Raw genomic sequence first — 16,043 nt, 5'->3', positions numbered from 1 at the left:
GGGTCGGGTGCTGTGTCAAGTGCATGTATAATTGCGTAGGTGGGGCCCTGTGAAGCTTCATGACTCAGCATCGTCCAGTGTCACAGTGTCAAACAGAAACCAATCAGGAGGCGACAACATGAAAGTAGAATTTTTTTTTTTTTATTGTTAAAAATTTGGTATTTAGTAGCACTCCGGGTTTCACCTTCCTCAGGTCACTGGCGGTCCACCCATTTAAGGCATCAACTGGATTGGATACCCACCATACACGTTTCGCTCAGCAATTGTCGGTCAACACACAAGCCCACGTCTCCCCACTGTGGAGAGCCCACGTAATTTGGTTTGGGCCCACAGTCCTCTTGGAGTGAGTTGCTTGCTGTGTTCCATACAATTCAATAACATAACTAGCCTTCTAATTAGCGGAAGCCAATCTTATAGGGGACGGTGTTTTGGTCATTGTATCATAATGCTTTTTTTGGATAGAGGATTGTATCACTTTTCATTTCTAAATGGATCCTTGGGAGACTTCTGATTTAATTTGATAAATTATATGAAGGAGAAGCCACCTAATCCCTGTTTTGACATAACATAAACCCACTTTCAATTTTATACATGATTGAAGAACAAAAAGTATTCATGCAATCAATTATGAATCATGTAAAAAACAAAATGAAAGCGGGAATGTATTGGAAACAGAAAAAAGAAAAACAAAAAGGGATTGAAATCAAAGTCTAATATGAGGCCATAGCCACAGCCAAACTGTGAAAAAAAGAGTTAGGATAATGGTCTTTCGAAACCACTTGAAAAACATGTGGGTATTGGAAATAGGCCAGCCAGGGAAGCTTCATGTTCATGAAACCAACAAAATTCCTACCAATTTTTCTCTTTAATTTCTCTAGCAACGGAAGAAAGAGCAAAGCATATGTACTCGGCTTCGTTCGAACCTTCTAGTCTCTCTCAGGCTTACTTGGATTTAGGGTCAGTTTGTGGGATTGATATCACTATTTAAAAAAGTTGCTCATGATGTGTTTTGAAAATAATGAATATTTTCCCTATCCCAGCAAGTCCTTCCAAAATTGGGTCCACTGAATCAAAGCAAAGATGAATTTTTTTTTGTTTCTGGTTTAAAGAGTAATTGAGCTTTGTGAGTGCAATAATACAGATTTGTTTTGAAAAATTTGGTGTTCCATTCCATTAGTGCTTCTTGATTCTGAGTTTATGCAAAAAATATATGTACTTAGTGTTGGCAATTTGGCATGTTCATTTTCACATGTCTTCTCAATGATTCTCAAATATGGTCTGCTATTGAACTCATTGCTTATGAGATGCCCAATTCATGTTCACCCCAGAAGTGTGTGGGCGGTTGCAGTGTATCTTGGCAGTATGGCCCTTAAACTTGGATCAAGCGCTAAGTTAAGGGTTTACTTGGGGCCCAAACAATAGTCCTCAGAGTGATCTTAGTAGCTTGGTAAAAATAGGCGTGCCACCATTGGCTGATAGCTTTTAGTATACATTCTCCAGAATGTAAAAGTTCAACCATCCTCATACACATCATGTTTTGAGAAGGTGTGGCCCCCTAAATTTCTTGCTGCATTGGGCATTTGAGCATAGAATCTGAATGGGCAGCTCAAACCGAGGAACAACCTCTTCTATTCGTTATGGATAGTATTCAACTTGGAAGCACATCTTAATTTCAGCATTCCCTGGTTTTCTTCTTTGATAACCCAGAGAAAACTGAAGAAATACAAAGGAGATAAAACTTAGGCAGACGACAAACCAGTGTAAACTTAATATTAAGTAAAATCATAAGACCCAATCCACAACCGCGTAGATCTTCAACTTCAAGATTTTCACAATATTATGCTAACCAAGAATTTCGTTATCCTCTTTTGTAAATTTTCTATTTGGCATCCAGGCTGATATTATTAACCAAATTAAGATTGCATAGCCTTAAAAGCAAATGACAAAAGTAATTAATATTGCACAACTAAAAAAATTTGAATCCAACCTTACTGGTTTACCCTCATCATATTTCCAAATTTTAAAAGCAAAAACAGACAAAGTGCTAATCTTGAAGCTCTAATTATTTGTTTATATTTAGCATATCACTGCTTTATTGAGACACACCTAAATGAAGTTTCTATAAGAAAATAATTACTCAGCCTCAACTTGAAGTTTCATTCCACGCTTGCAATAAGATACATCAAAAGGTACGAAGGAGTTTGTGCCTTTCTCTAATACCACATAATCGTTTCCAGAAGAATATATTTTCTTTGGAACAGGATAAGGGTCACATGCCTCGTACCCTGGATAATTGCCTAGAGCAACTACGTCGAATAAGTGACTGGTGTACTGAAAATCTGTTCAAAAAAATAAAATAAAATAAAATAAAAAACCAATCCAATTATTCAAAAAATGAAACGCTAAAAGAATAAATTATGAAAGGGATAAAGAAAAAGAAATGAAACCAGTCCAGTATATATCTTACTCAATACATCTCCAGCCTTGAACTTTTTGCCTTCAGGCCAACTAGATAAATTAGTATCTGGATTCCATCTTTTCTCATCCCCCACTAAATATTCTTTTCCATAGATTTCTTCACATTGTAACAGCAAGCATACAAAAAGACTAATTCCAATGACCAGAAGTTTGCTCATTCCAATAGACATCTTTTTTAACCTTCTCTAGATTGCAATATATGGGCTTTTATATACCCGTTCGACAATTTTACCTCAATTTTAAAGTTGAGCTCTCTTGGTCTGAACTAATTCCTTATTAAGTCCTTCGAGATGCTAAATTAGGGGGTTGAGTATTTGTTGGTTAAGGCGTAATTCTCTCCAGATCAAATCAACATGTTGTTGTATTTGGTCACTAAAGATGTTGTACCCATTTTGGCTCTTTTGTGGCTTTGTACTATGATATGTTTCATTAATAAACTACTATCGCTTTTTCTCAACCAAAAAAAAAAACAAAACAAAACACTACAAATCACGAGTCAATATCAACGTTACATGGCAAAGATAAAGTAGGTAATTTGTTATCCGAATCAAATTCTCTCCTTGTATTTACTTAATCAATTTGTAATAAATTATATACGTAATCTTCACATTGAGGATTTTCCATATATAACAAGTTCAGTTTACATCCACAAACAATTAAATTGCAAAATAATGGAAAATGCAAAAGGTTCTTTTTCTTTTTTCTTATGAGTGCTGCTATTTCCACCTACCTGTCCTATTTTTCTACCAATAACGCTACGGGCACCAACTTGTTTACCAACTTTTGAATACCAACACATGTGGCACATGACATAGGTTGACATTTCATGTGCCACATGTGTTGGTATCTAAAAGTTGGTAAACAAGTTGGTGCCCGTAGCGTTACTCATTTTTCTACTCACCCTATTTTTCTACTCACCTTATCTTCCCACCCACTATGTAAATTTGAAAAAGCACAATCATATCTTTCCACCCACCATTATTCCTAAAACACCCTTTAATTATTAATTCAACCAAATTCTCTTTTAAGTTAAAGAGGTCTGTTAACTAGTGATGTCATTTAAATTTAATCTAATGGCTGAAAAGTTGGCATATCACAATTAGATATAAATAAATAAATAAATTGCCTCTGTACAATGAATTCGGATTTGTTCTTAGTTTTTTCAAATCTTTCTTCCAAGAGCTATGAAAACTGAGAACAAATAGTATGAATCTGACTTCTAAAACAAATGGTCTGAATCTTTATATGTTTATAAACCACCAAAATCTCACTCTTTCTTGCACTTTAATTTCACAAACAATTGAACTTCTCTCTATTTATAAGTGATTTATATTTCTTTTAAAACAATTTTGACGATACAAAAGAATATATCTCCAATGAGGAAAAATTGGGCAATTGAAGAAACTTTTATTCTTTAATCAAATGCCAATGGGATGAATTAATGTTAGGATATGATTCTTTCATTTTCACGAGTTATGAACATAACTTATGTTGAAAACCAATTAGATTTGGGAATAGTGGATGGGAATGTGCAATAATATGAGATAGGAAATTTGAAGAATCGCCCATAGTTACAAGCTGCTAGCTGTTCTCAATTTTCCTATAAGAAGCTGAAGACTCTGACCAAAAAAAGAAAAGAAAAAGAAAAAACAGAAGGCGCATGTACTTGGGAAGCGAGAAATTTGACATTTGATATTTGTGTTTCGGAATTTTTTATTTATTTAATTTTTTTCAATTTTAAGTTTGAGGCAATTGTTTTGGTTTTTAATCCTTTTCTCTAAGTCCTTAGAAGTCTTTTTACAAATGGGTAAATTTGAAGATAAGATGGGTGTAAAAATAGGGCAGGTGTGTGGAAATAGCAACACTATTTTCTTATTTGTAAAATAAAATAGTGGGGTTTAGTTTTAACCCATAAAAAACTTAACCTAATTTGGAAGAAAGATAATTAATTTTTCTTAATTAATATAAAACCAAAGCCACCTAATTTTACCAAAAGGATATCCAACAACCCTAAAATTACTACATGTGCCATTGTAGAATTGTACCAGAAGGGTAGAATTGTCTTATCAGAAGGGTAGAATTGTCTTATCAGTTGTTATTTTTTACCTGGCCCAACGAATCTGGGCCTCTCTTTGGGCTAATACAAAATAGTAGTTTTTTCCTAGGTATTAAAACTAAAACCAAAATATCCAATATCTTACAAACTAATTAATAAAGTTAATTATGTCTAAAACCTAATTTTTCTTAAAATAAAATAGTTTGTTTAGCTATCCTGGTCATTTAAGGCCATGTTTGGTGTGTTGGAATTTTTGTGAGTATTTTAAAATACAAAATTATTTTAGAGTGCTGCTATTTTCACAAACATGTCCTATTTTTCCCTAATCAACTTCATTTTATTGCTAAATATAAAGTCCCCTGGATTCTTAAATGGTCCTACAAAGTTACCTGGAAAACCAAAGTCTTTTCCCATCAATTTTCTGTAAAATGGTGGGATAAATTTCAAATTGATAGAATTGCTGAATATGTCTTCCGAGATTTTCCTATGGTTAAGCCTATTCATAAACCTTCTTCTTCTGGAGGATCTCATGCTTCTCTCTCAGTCGAGCAAAAATCTAAGTTTGAGTTGCAAGAAATTGCCAGACAATTAATTATTCAAGCCTCCCAAATGGATGATGAGACTTCTCCAAGATCACAGTCATCTACTAGTCAACCCAATCTGCCAGGTAGTCAACAAAGCGCTTCTCAATAGAAGCGGTGTGCAGATTACCAAGATAGTCAAGATCCATATGATCTCGGTTTTGATTAAGTCACATGTGCCACGGTCATCATTCCCCAACAGTCATCATAAAAGCCTGAGTTAAAGTTGAAGTAAAAGAGAAAGTTAAAGCAGCACTCAGTAAAAGCAAAAGCTTTTGCGTGCCTCTACAGTTACCTTTGGTAGAATCCAATGTTGAATAGGCTAGTTGTTTTCTTTATTTAAGAAGGCTAAGGCCTCAGTTGTAAGCAGAATGTAAATTTTATTTTCTCAGTTTCAAAGTTCTATTAGGACCACTACCTTGACTCAAGGGACTCAGATTTTGTATCTTCTATCTCGCACTAGTTCTAGCCCCCTTTTGGTATCAGAGCTGTAAGTGTTGAAAAGTCAGTCTAAATTTGATATTCATCCCAGTGGCTGGTTTACGATTTCTGAGTCGAAGTTTTTCAATTCTTTCTTCCACTCCTTCACTGTTTTTCAGGTTACCTGTCCTTTTCTCTCTGGTCCAAACAGTAAGTCCTAGAGTCCAAACAGTAAGTTCCAGATAGAGGTCTGAGCGGTTGCGGCCTGAGTAGAGAGAGAGAGAATCACTAGGTGTCATGTTTAGCTTTGGTTGAGTTTTAGGAGTTTCTGTTCATCTTCTTCCTTAGAAGTCTAGCCCAGAACCTTGAGCAATGAGTCGCTTATTTAGAACCAACTCTTATAACTCTAGCAGCTCTAGAGCCAGTATTAGTAAGTTACCTGAGATAGTTAATGAAGAACAAGTAGAATATGATTCTAGTAATGAATTATATTTTCGAGATTGGAATATCCCTAAAATCCCTAGTCAAGAAATTTATAAGAAAAAATGGTCAATTTCTAGTTTTAAGTCTACTACCCATGTTAAGACAGTTGAACAAGTTTATGCTTTAAGTAAAGAACACGAAACATGTCAATTGCTTAATCTTGAGTCAATTAAGAAACATAAAAATGATGGAAACAATTTCCTTCACATTGGTTTAGTTCAAGTTGCAGTTAAGCCACTCACTAGATTAGGATTAAAAGCTTTTATCCTTCTCTGTCTTCATGATGCTAGATTCACTAAAAGTCTGTTCAATGGTCCAGTTCATTTTGATTGTTACCCAGATTTTACAGTAAGTCTTAGTGATCCCCATATTCTGAAAACCCTAACATTGAATATTAAAACTTCAGGACACGAAGTATTACCAGGCACCCAGCCATTAGCCTTATTTTATAGAATCTATTATAAAGTCACATACACTAATATGAATTTCCAAGCCCTTAATAAAAGTCCGAAAGATCAAACTCTGTTAATTCAAAGTAACAAAGCCGATGCCAATATTAGAGTCCCTCACACTATTAAGTGGTCAGAAGTAACCCTACCTTTAGATTGGACATTAGCCACTGAGATTCCACCAGCTCCAATTCAACATAGTTTCAATAATTTAGATTACATTCAACAATACCTAGATGGTACATTTAAAATTAATTTTGGAAATCAACCTCCTCAAAAGTCTTCAGTCCAGTTACACCAGTTGCCTACACCTAGTCAGTCCTAGAGACATGCCCCTGCACGACATAGTTACACAACTTCTTCCTTTACCCTAGAACGAGACCTAGAGTTAGAGAAAACATTAATTGATTTAAAATTAGAATATTTAAGAAAGTCTTCCCAAGTTAACCAACCGTTTTATGGTAACAAACCCATAAAAGAAGATACAAAATCTGAGTCCCTTGAGTCACCCACACAAACTGATTTTGAAGTCGGTTTCCAAGTTGATAACTAGCTGAGAACCCTTAATAAAAAGTTCAAGATTAATTGGAAGAGTCTAGATAATCATTTACATGCCCCTGAGGATAAAAAAAGAAGGGACAATTATCACACAGCCTACCCTAGTAGAACAAGACGTCAACAAATCTTTAATGAATGGAAAGATTATATGCGCACAACTAAGTTAGAAATTTTCTACCTTGATTTCATTGGAAGTCGTTATTTACCAAAAGAGTTAAAAACTTTAACGCAAGAAAAATGGGAAAAAGAAGATAATACCGAAGTTTTAGCAAGTCACCCCCCAGTAGAAACAATAGTTATTACTCATAAGAAGACAAAAATAGTTGCCAGTCCCTTTAACGTTCCCGACCAAAATGACAGAAAGTTAGTAAAACAAAATAATTACACCAACCAAAGTCTGATAGTCATAGGGAATCAATTAGATAAAATAGAGACTAAAATCGACAAAATAGTCCCTTCAGAAAGAGCCTTTAAGTCACCAAAAGAAAAACCTTTAGTAAAATTCCAGGATTTGCAATCAAGTCCTACCCTTAAGTCAAAACCAACAATGAGAAAAATAGAGAAAATGCTAGAAGAATGTAAATTTTATTTTCTATCAGTTTCAAAGTTCTATCAGGACCACCACCCTGACGGACGTTTGTAATGAGAGCCTAAAATCTTTCAATCAAGATTTTCTGTAAGTTTGCATTCTCAAAGTTAATAATATAATATTTTCAAGTTATCTCTATGTTTTCAATCATTCATATTTTCATATTAGCTTATTTGAGGGACATCCTTGTAGGGCCCACTCCACATTGTATTTCACTAATCCAAACCTTCTATTTTATAGATATTCATTCAAAGATCATCTCTACAAAAAATCACTTGAATCCGATATCATTTGACCACTCAATTAAATTATTAAAATTCAAATACTTTCTTGTAGAACTGTGTTTATTGATTTTGTGAGTCTCAAATACTTTCAAGGCACAAACATACAAAGGACTCATCTTGAGCTCCAATTATTTCTTTATATTTAGCATGTCACTGCTTTGAGACACATAAATGAAGTCTATAAGAAAATAATTAGTCAGCCTCAACTTGAAGTTTCATTCCATGCTTGCAATAAGATATATCAAAAGGTACGAAGGCATTTGGGCCTTTCTCTAATACCACGTGATCGTTTCCGGAAGTATATATGTCCTTTGCAACAGGATAAGGGTCACATGCCTCGTAGTATCCTGGATAATTGATTAGGGCAACTACTTCGAATGAGGGATTGGTGTACTTGAAATCTGTTTAAATAAATAAATAAATAAAATAAGTAACCAATCCAATTATTTAAAAAATGAAACGCTAAAAGAATAAATTATAAGAGGGATAAAGAAAAAGAAACGAAACCAGTATATCTTACTCAGAACATCTCCAGCCTTGAACTTCTTGCCCTCAGGCCAACTAGATACGTTATGATCTGGACTCCATCCTTTTTCATCCCCCACTACATATTCTTTTCCATAGATTTCTTCACATTGGAACAGCAAGCATACAAAAAGACTAATTCCAATCACCAAAAGTTTGCTCATTCCAATAGACATCTTTTTTAACCTTCTCTAGATTGCAGTAAGGCTAACTCCAAATTCAAAATCACATTGCAATTCAATTTATAGAGCATTTACCCTATTCTGCATTTATTTTCTTGCTTATATGGATATTTAAGAAGATTTATGGGCTTTTATATACCCCTTGGAGTATTTTACCTCAACATTTAAAGTTGGACATAATTCCTTATTAAGTCCTTCGAGATGCTAAATCGGGTGTTGAGTATTTGTTGGGTAAGGCGTAACGTAATTCTCTCTGGATCAAATCAACATGTTGTTGTGTTTGGTCACTGGAGATATTGTACCCATTTTGACTCTTTTATGGTTTTGTACTATGATATGTTTCATCAATAATATTAATAACTACTACCGTTTTTTCTAGATTAAAAAAACACCAAAAATCACGAGTCAATATCAACGTTACATGGCAAAGATAAAGTGGCTAATTTGTTGTCCAAATCAGATTCTCTCCTTGTATTTACTTAATTCATACCAAAACAGCCTCAACTTTAAATATTGGGGTAAAATTAATCAACGGGTATATAAAAGCCCAAAAATCTTCTTAAATATCCATATATGCAAAAAAAGTTAATGCAGGATAGGGTAAACGCTCTATAAATTGAGTTGCAATGTGATTTTGAATTTGGATTTAGCCTTATTGCAACAATCTTGAGAAGGTTAAAATTGTGGCACTTGTTTGTTGCTTAAAGATGTCTATTGGAATGAGCAAACTTCTGGTCATTGGAATTAGTCTTTTTGTATGCTTCTTGTTCCAATGTGAAGAAATCTATGGAAAAGAATATGTAGTGGGGGATGACAAAGGATGGAGTCCAGATCATAACGTATCTAGTTGGCCTGAGGGCAAGAAGTTCAAGGCTGGAGATATTCTGAGTAAGATATACTGGTTTCGTTTCTTTTTCTTTATCCCTCTTATAATTTATTCTTTTAGCGTTTCATTTTTTGAATAATTGGATTGGTTACTTATTTTATTTATTTATTTATTTAAACAGATTTCAAGTACACCAATCCCTCATTCGAAGTAGTTGCCCTAATCAATTATCCAGGATACTACGAGGCATGTGACCCTTATCCTATTGCAAAGGACATATATACTTCCGGAAACGATCACGTGGTATTAGAGAAAGGCCCAAATGCCTTCGTACCTTTTGATATATCTTATTGTAAGCGTGGAATGAAACTTAAAGTTGAGGCTGACTAATTATTTTCTTATAGAAACTTCATTTAGGTGTGTCTCTCAAGAAAGCAGTGATATGCTAAATATAAAGAAGTAGTTGGAGCTTCAAGATTAGCCCTTTGTCTGTTTTTGCTTTTAAAATTTGGAAATATGATAAGGGCAAACCAGTAAGGTTGGATTCAAATTTTTTTAGTTGTGCAATATTAATTACTTTTGCCATTTGCTTTTAAGGCTATGCAATCTTAATTTGGTTAATAATATCAGCCTGGATGCCAAATAGAAAATACCACAAAAGAGGGATAATGAAATTCATGGTTAGCATAATATTGTGAAGATCATGAAGTTGAAGATCTTTGCGGTTATAGATTGGGTCTTATGATTTTGCTTAATATTAAGTATACACTGGTTTGTCGTCTCCTTAAGTTTTATCTCCTTCGTATTTCTTCAGTTTTCTATGGGTTATCAAAGAAGAAAACCAGGGAATGCTGATGTCACGCCCCGGACCCGAGGTAGGTGAAAATCCCGCTCCCGGCGCATGAGAAAATTAAAAAAAAAACTAAAATAAAAAGAAAAGAAGCCGAAATACGGGTTTAAAATAACTTCTCTTATAAAAATAGCTCCCAAAATCTGACAACTTTACAATAAATAAATACAGCTCTATTACTCTCATCTAATTCAGCCTCAACTGGTTTAGTCATTGTCTTGCCCACTAATTCATCTGAAAAATTAAATAAGGTGAGGGATGAGCAACCACCGCTCAGTAAGGAAATGAGACCTTACCATAGTAGATTGATATGACTAAATTAAGTAACACGCAATCACACAGCCAAATATTACATTAATGTTAATAATAATAATGATGCATGAATGCTCTTCAATTCTAATCCTGTTAATTCATATAACTATACAAGCAGACCTGCACATCCCATACTATGCTTATACCACTTGGTCCCGAATGCCCATTTATATGAACTAACACCCATCTCAATTATCCCATAATTCCTCTTTTGTTAGTCATCTTGTCTAACTCCCTTTCGCCAATCCCGAATCACCCAATAAAAACCATGTGCACTGTGGGATCTCTGAGACCTGGTACCTGCCAAGAGTTAGACTCAACTACACAAAATATCCTTCACATTACCCTATTTTCCATACTTTCTTCTTCACCCAACAACTCCAACCAATTTTCATGACATGAGATAATTATGCCAACATTATTCAAATAGTTCACAACATTATTCAAATAGTTCACAATACATAAATATCTCATATCAAGAACATTATGCAATATCACGCATAATATAGAGCTCACAAAATTTAATTAAATCAATCCCCGGAAAGGCCTCAAGAAATCCCTACATCAATTCCAAAGCATTGCTCCAATTTAAGATTTCATCATCTCTCTCTCTGTGTTCATTTGCTATGCACATAATGTCCTTTATATATATAGAATATGTCGGCAGTGACTCCTTTCCTATTGGATGGTGTTTGACGGTTTACAAATACTTACCATCCAAGTTATATTCATGTGGTGGTCTAGCTTTGCAGATAAGGTAGTTCCCAATTCCTCCAATCCTATACAACCTTTCTTGGTGAATTGACAGAGCTAGTATATAGCTATGCTTACTAAGCATTTGTTTTTCTTTGACACATACTACACTAACAATGACTAACCATATCCATATATAATAGAATAGAACATTTATGTAATACACACATATATAATATAATATAATATAATATAATATATAAAGTAAATGGCAAAATATTAAATCTTCAAACTATATAATTTTTATAAATACGGAGTTTCATAGCTGAAATTAAGATGTGCTTCCAAGTTGAATACTATCCATAACGGATTGATGAGGTTGTACCTCGGTTTGAGTTGCCCATTCAGATTCTATGCTCAAATGCCCAATGCAGCAAGAAATTTAAGGGGCCACACCTTTCAAAACATGATGGATGGACCTACGTCCATGCTAACATGGGCTATAGTCCGGGTGACTTGATATTTTATAGTCCAATATTAATACTCAACCTACTAAAGCACACCTTCACACACTCCACCATTCCAGTTATCCCACCCACATAAAATCTTTTTTTTTTCTTTAGTTAATTAATATTTATTATTCAGCCTTTTTCATAAAACACACATTCTTAGAGAACATCTTTTACTTTTCATCGAAAAAAAAAAAGAACATCCTTTACTTTTTTTATGTAAAAATAAAAGAAAAACAAACCTATACCTTTTTTAGTGTACATAAAACGTCAATTCATTTTTTTTTTCTTATAAATTTTGTATACTTCTTCTCATTTTTATTTTCCAAGTTGGCTTGGATGAATTAAAATGGGTTCTTTTTTTTTTTTTCCTTCTTCTTTTGTAATGGATAATAAATGCTTTCAATTCTTTTCATTTCATGGAGAAGTTTTTATCATGTAATTGCTAATTGACCTTAAAATTCATACTTCAATGAAATTCACTTGTACATCAAATTTTCTAGGTTTGTATGTAAGATAAATTTAACCCACCTTATTTTTAAATCCTAGTTTCGTCCCCGTATGAGGATGGTTGAACTTTTACATTCTGAAGAATGTATACTAAAAGCTATCAGCCAATAGTAGCACGCCTATTTACCAAGCTACTAATATCACTCTGAGGACTATAGTTTGGGCCCCAAGTAAACCCTTAACTTAGCGCTTGATCCAAGTTTTAAGGGCCACACTGCCAAGATACACTGCAACTGCCCACACACTTCTGGGGTGAACATGAATTTTTGGCAACCTTCATTTCTAGGGTTAGGGTATGATACATGGTCATAAATTTATATCTAATGTTTACCCTATTATTTTAGTCAGTCATATATATAGTCTCAAATTAATGGATGATTCATTTGAATATGTGACAAATTGAGGTAATGTACATATGAACAAGGGTTACGAAGGGTCAATGCACATTATTGTACACCCCAATAGAGGTATAGTCACATTATTACATCCAATCTGCATCGTCCATATCGTCAAAACTGGGCATCTCATAAGCAATGAGTTCAATAGCAGACCATATTTGAAAATCATTGAGAAGACATGTGAAAATGAACATGCCAAATTGCCAATACTAGGTACTAAAATGGGTCATGTCAGTTAATAAAAAAGGACCACTATATATATATATATATATATATATATATTTTGCATCAACTCAGAATCAAGAACCACTAATGGAATGGAACACCAAATTTTTCAAAACAAATCTGTATTATTGCACCCACAAAGCTCAATTACCTTCTAAACCAGAAACAAAAAAATTCATCTTTGCTTTGATTCAGTGGACCCAATTTGAAAGGACTTGCTGGGATAGGGAAAATATTCAAACCCATAGTTTTTCTTAACCGTACCTATGGGCAACAAAAATCAGAAACACAAAGGGGTACCCTCCCTTCCCTTATTAACTGTGCATTCCCTGCTCAAGCAAAAATAAAAATGGAAAAATAGCTTATGACCAATCCCACTAAAATACTCTTGGATTTCATACAAAACATTTCTCAGATTCCAAACAAATAAAGTTAAAACTCAGGAAACAAACTCCCTGTCATGCCTTTTCTGATCCTATAGGACGTGGATGGATCGGAGAGTAATATTGTTTTATAAGTTGGACCCATTGTTAAAATCAAAATTATTTTCTAAAATTTACCAATGCTTGAAAATGGAGAAGAAAAACCCTAAAGTTTTATGACCTTCACTTAAACTGTGGGAAAGTCGTACGTACTGAAAGTAAACGATTGCACTGTTGCACAAACTCTCTTTTGGGGTTCGATTTTCCATAGATGGGCTTGTATGTATGCAATAAGGCTTTCCGAAAATGTCTACACCAAAATTTTTATTTTATTTTTGTTCTGTGATAATTTTGGAAATTCTCAATTAAACAGAGTATTTGAATAATTTAAGCATAAATAATGTCAGTATGTGACTAGCTTGTGTGAATAATTTTTACTACTTTTATTGGCTATTTAGTGACGAGTAGATCACAAGCCATTGTTCAAACAAGAAAAAGAGAGGTTGGTGCGCTAAGAGCCAAACTCAAATTAAAATGGTTGGTGGTACTGGTAGGTGTAAACAAAACAATGGGGGAAATACCTAATGAAATCGAGATCCACATCCACTGTCACTTACCAACTTCACGTGAATATCTTACAAAATTGATCATGAACATGGGCATGGCTGCCGCTGGTTTTGCACCAGACTTCTACAATGACACGTGCCCAGCGTTTCACTCAATCATAAAGTCAGCCGTGAAGAAGGCTGTGGAAGAGGAGTCTCGGATAGGATGGGAGCCTCTCAATCATAATTGGATTGGTTACTTATTTTATTTATTTAAACAGATTTCAAGTACACCAATTCCTCATTCGAAGTAGTTGCCCTAATCGATTATCCAGGATACTACGAGGCATGTGACCTTTATCCTGATCAAAAGGACATATATATTTCTGGAAACGATCACGTGGTATTAGAGAAAGGTGCAAATGCCTTGGTACCTTTTGATATATCTTATTGTAAGCGTGGAATGAAACTTAAAGTTGAGGCTGAGTAATTATTTTCTTATAGAAACTTCATTTAGGTGTGTCTCAATAAAGTAGTGATATGCTAAATATAAAGAAATAATTGGAGCTTCAAGATTTACTTGGAGTCTGTAGGTCTTGAGCCATTGTTTAATTTCTTTGTTGGGCGTTAGCCCTGTTTCTTCACAAAAAAAATAAAAAAAATAAAATTGGAGCTTCAAGATTAGCCCTTTGTCTGTTTTTGCTTTGAAAGTATTTGAGATTACACGGTGCTTCAAAAAAGTTTTTGAATTTTAATAATTTAATTGAGTGGTCAAATGATATCGGATTCAAGTGATTTTATTTTATTTTATTTATTTTTTGTATAGATGATCTTTGAATGAATATCTATAAAATAGACGGTTTGGATTAGTGAAATAAAATGCGGAGTGGGCCCTATAAGGGTGTCCCTCAAATAGGATCCCTCGATGGAATGATAATCAAACAAATAGTTTCATCCTCCACTATGTTGTCTTGAGCAAGGTCTAAAATATTGATGGTATTGGAAATATCGATAGTCCAAAAACATGGAAATTTAGATGGAAATATCGGGATATTATCGATATCGATAAAAATTGAATAAAAACCACGAAAATTGTAAGAAAAACTTGGAAATTTTATTGAAACTTTGGAGGATGTTTATTTAGTCAATTATCTATTAGTTTATCACAAAAAATTGGACGGAAATGCATTGCATGATGGGTTTAACTGATTTAAGTTGATTATATAGCGAGCTGACAAACATTGTAAGTGTAGAAAATATGTAGTAATTAATGAAAGAAGATTAAACACACCATAATCATTTATATATAATGATTTACTACAATATTTTACACTTTATACATTGCATAGTAAGATACATGAGTAACTTAGTACCACATAGAGTTCCTATGAGGTTCAAAATTTTCACTTTCTTCATCATCTCTATGTGTAGAGTAAGTGCATTGTGAAGAGTAGTCATCAAATGATAAATCCCCAAAAGAGTTTTGCATGTAATTGTTAATATGCCACCCATATGGATCCGAGATTGGTTGACGTTATCCATAAGCAAAATCATTTGAAGATTGGGTCTCGGATTCTTTCCATGAGCCACTCGATTCCATCTCAAAAGGAAAGGTCAAAGACTCACATTCTCATGTGAAAATCTGATTCTTGCAAAGAAACAAAACAATATAAATATACATAGTTTAGCATATTATCACAAAAACATAAGCAATATGGGGGTTAAGGCGTTGGAGGAGTGCAATGGCAAGGGTTTGAATCCCCTTTGCGTGTGTGCTTTTTGTTTTTTTTTTTCCTTTTTTCCATTACATCAATATTTTCGATATTATCGATATTATAACAATATTTTGACAAAATATTACTGAAGTGCGAGCAAAATTATCGACATCGATATTTTCTGATATTATTGTCGATATTATTGATATTTATACGATATGTATATGGATACGTTCCGAAATATCCATGACTCAAAAAAACAATAATATTCTTGATTTTCGTCAATATTATTGATATTTTAAACTATGCTCTCAACAAACTTTGCGACTCATTTGATTTCAATTGAATATGGTGTGTATGCCTCTTCGAAGATTTTGACTTTAATTTGCATGAAATAACAATAAACTTTGTGTTCATATAAATTTTTTTTCCT

General features: G+C 33.8%; 2 protein-coding genes across 2 annotated transcripts; one reads left to right on the top strand and one right to left on the bottom strand.

The window, feature by feature from the left end:
- Positions 1 to 2,133: 2,133 nt before the first annotated feature.
- LOC117629662 (basic blue protein-like) lies at positions 2,134 to 2,648 on the bottom strand. Its single transcript, XM_034362228.1, has 2 exons — positions 2,468 to 2,648; positions 2,134 to 2,339 (listed from the first exon to the last, which is right to left on the bottom strand). The coding sequence occupies exons 1-2, from the start codon at positions 2,646 to 2,648 to the stop codon at positions 2,134 to 2,136; spliced, it is 387 nt and encodes a 128-aa protein (XP_034218119.1).
- A 6,664-nt stretch (positions 2,649 to 9,312) lies between these two features.
- On the top strand, positions 9,313 to 9,821 carry LOC117630550 (basic blue protein-like). The gene is made up of 2 exons (XM_034363255.1): positions 9,313 to 9,493; positions 9,613 to 9,821. The coding sequence occupies exons 1-2, from the start codon at positions 9,313 to 9,315 to the stop codon at positions 9,819 to 9,821; spliced, it is 390 nt and encodes a 129-aa protein (XP_034219146.1).
- Positions 9,822 to 16,043: the final 6,222 nt, after the last annotated feature.

The sequence above is a fragment of the Prunus dulcis genome, chromosome 6 (assembly GCF_902201215.1).
Source record: "Prunus dulcis chromosome 6, ALMONDv2, whole genome shotgun sequence".
Classification (NCBI taxonomy): Eukaryota; Viridiplantae; Streptophyta; class Magnoliopsida; order Rosales; family Rosaceae; genus Prunus; species Prunus dulcis.
This window is presented reverse-complemented; position numbering and strand designations above follow the sequence as displayed.

Coding starts and splice junctions, on each gene's coding strand:
- LOC117629662 (XM_034362228.1), bottom strand. CDS start 2,648: ATGTCTATTGGAATGAGCAAACTTCTGGTCATTGGAATTAGTCTTTTT. Junction 2,340..2,467: donor CAAGGCTGGAGATGTATTGA/GTAAGATATATA, acceptor TTTTTTGAACAG/ATTTTCAGTACACCAGTCAC.
- LOC117630550 (XM_034363255.1), top strand. CDS start 9,313: ATGTCTATTGGAATGAGCAAACTTCTGGTCATTGGAATTAGTCTTTTT. Junction 9,494..9,612: donor CAAGGCTGGAGATATTCTGA/GTAAGATATACT, acceptor TTATTTAAACAG/ATTTCAAGTACACCAATCCC.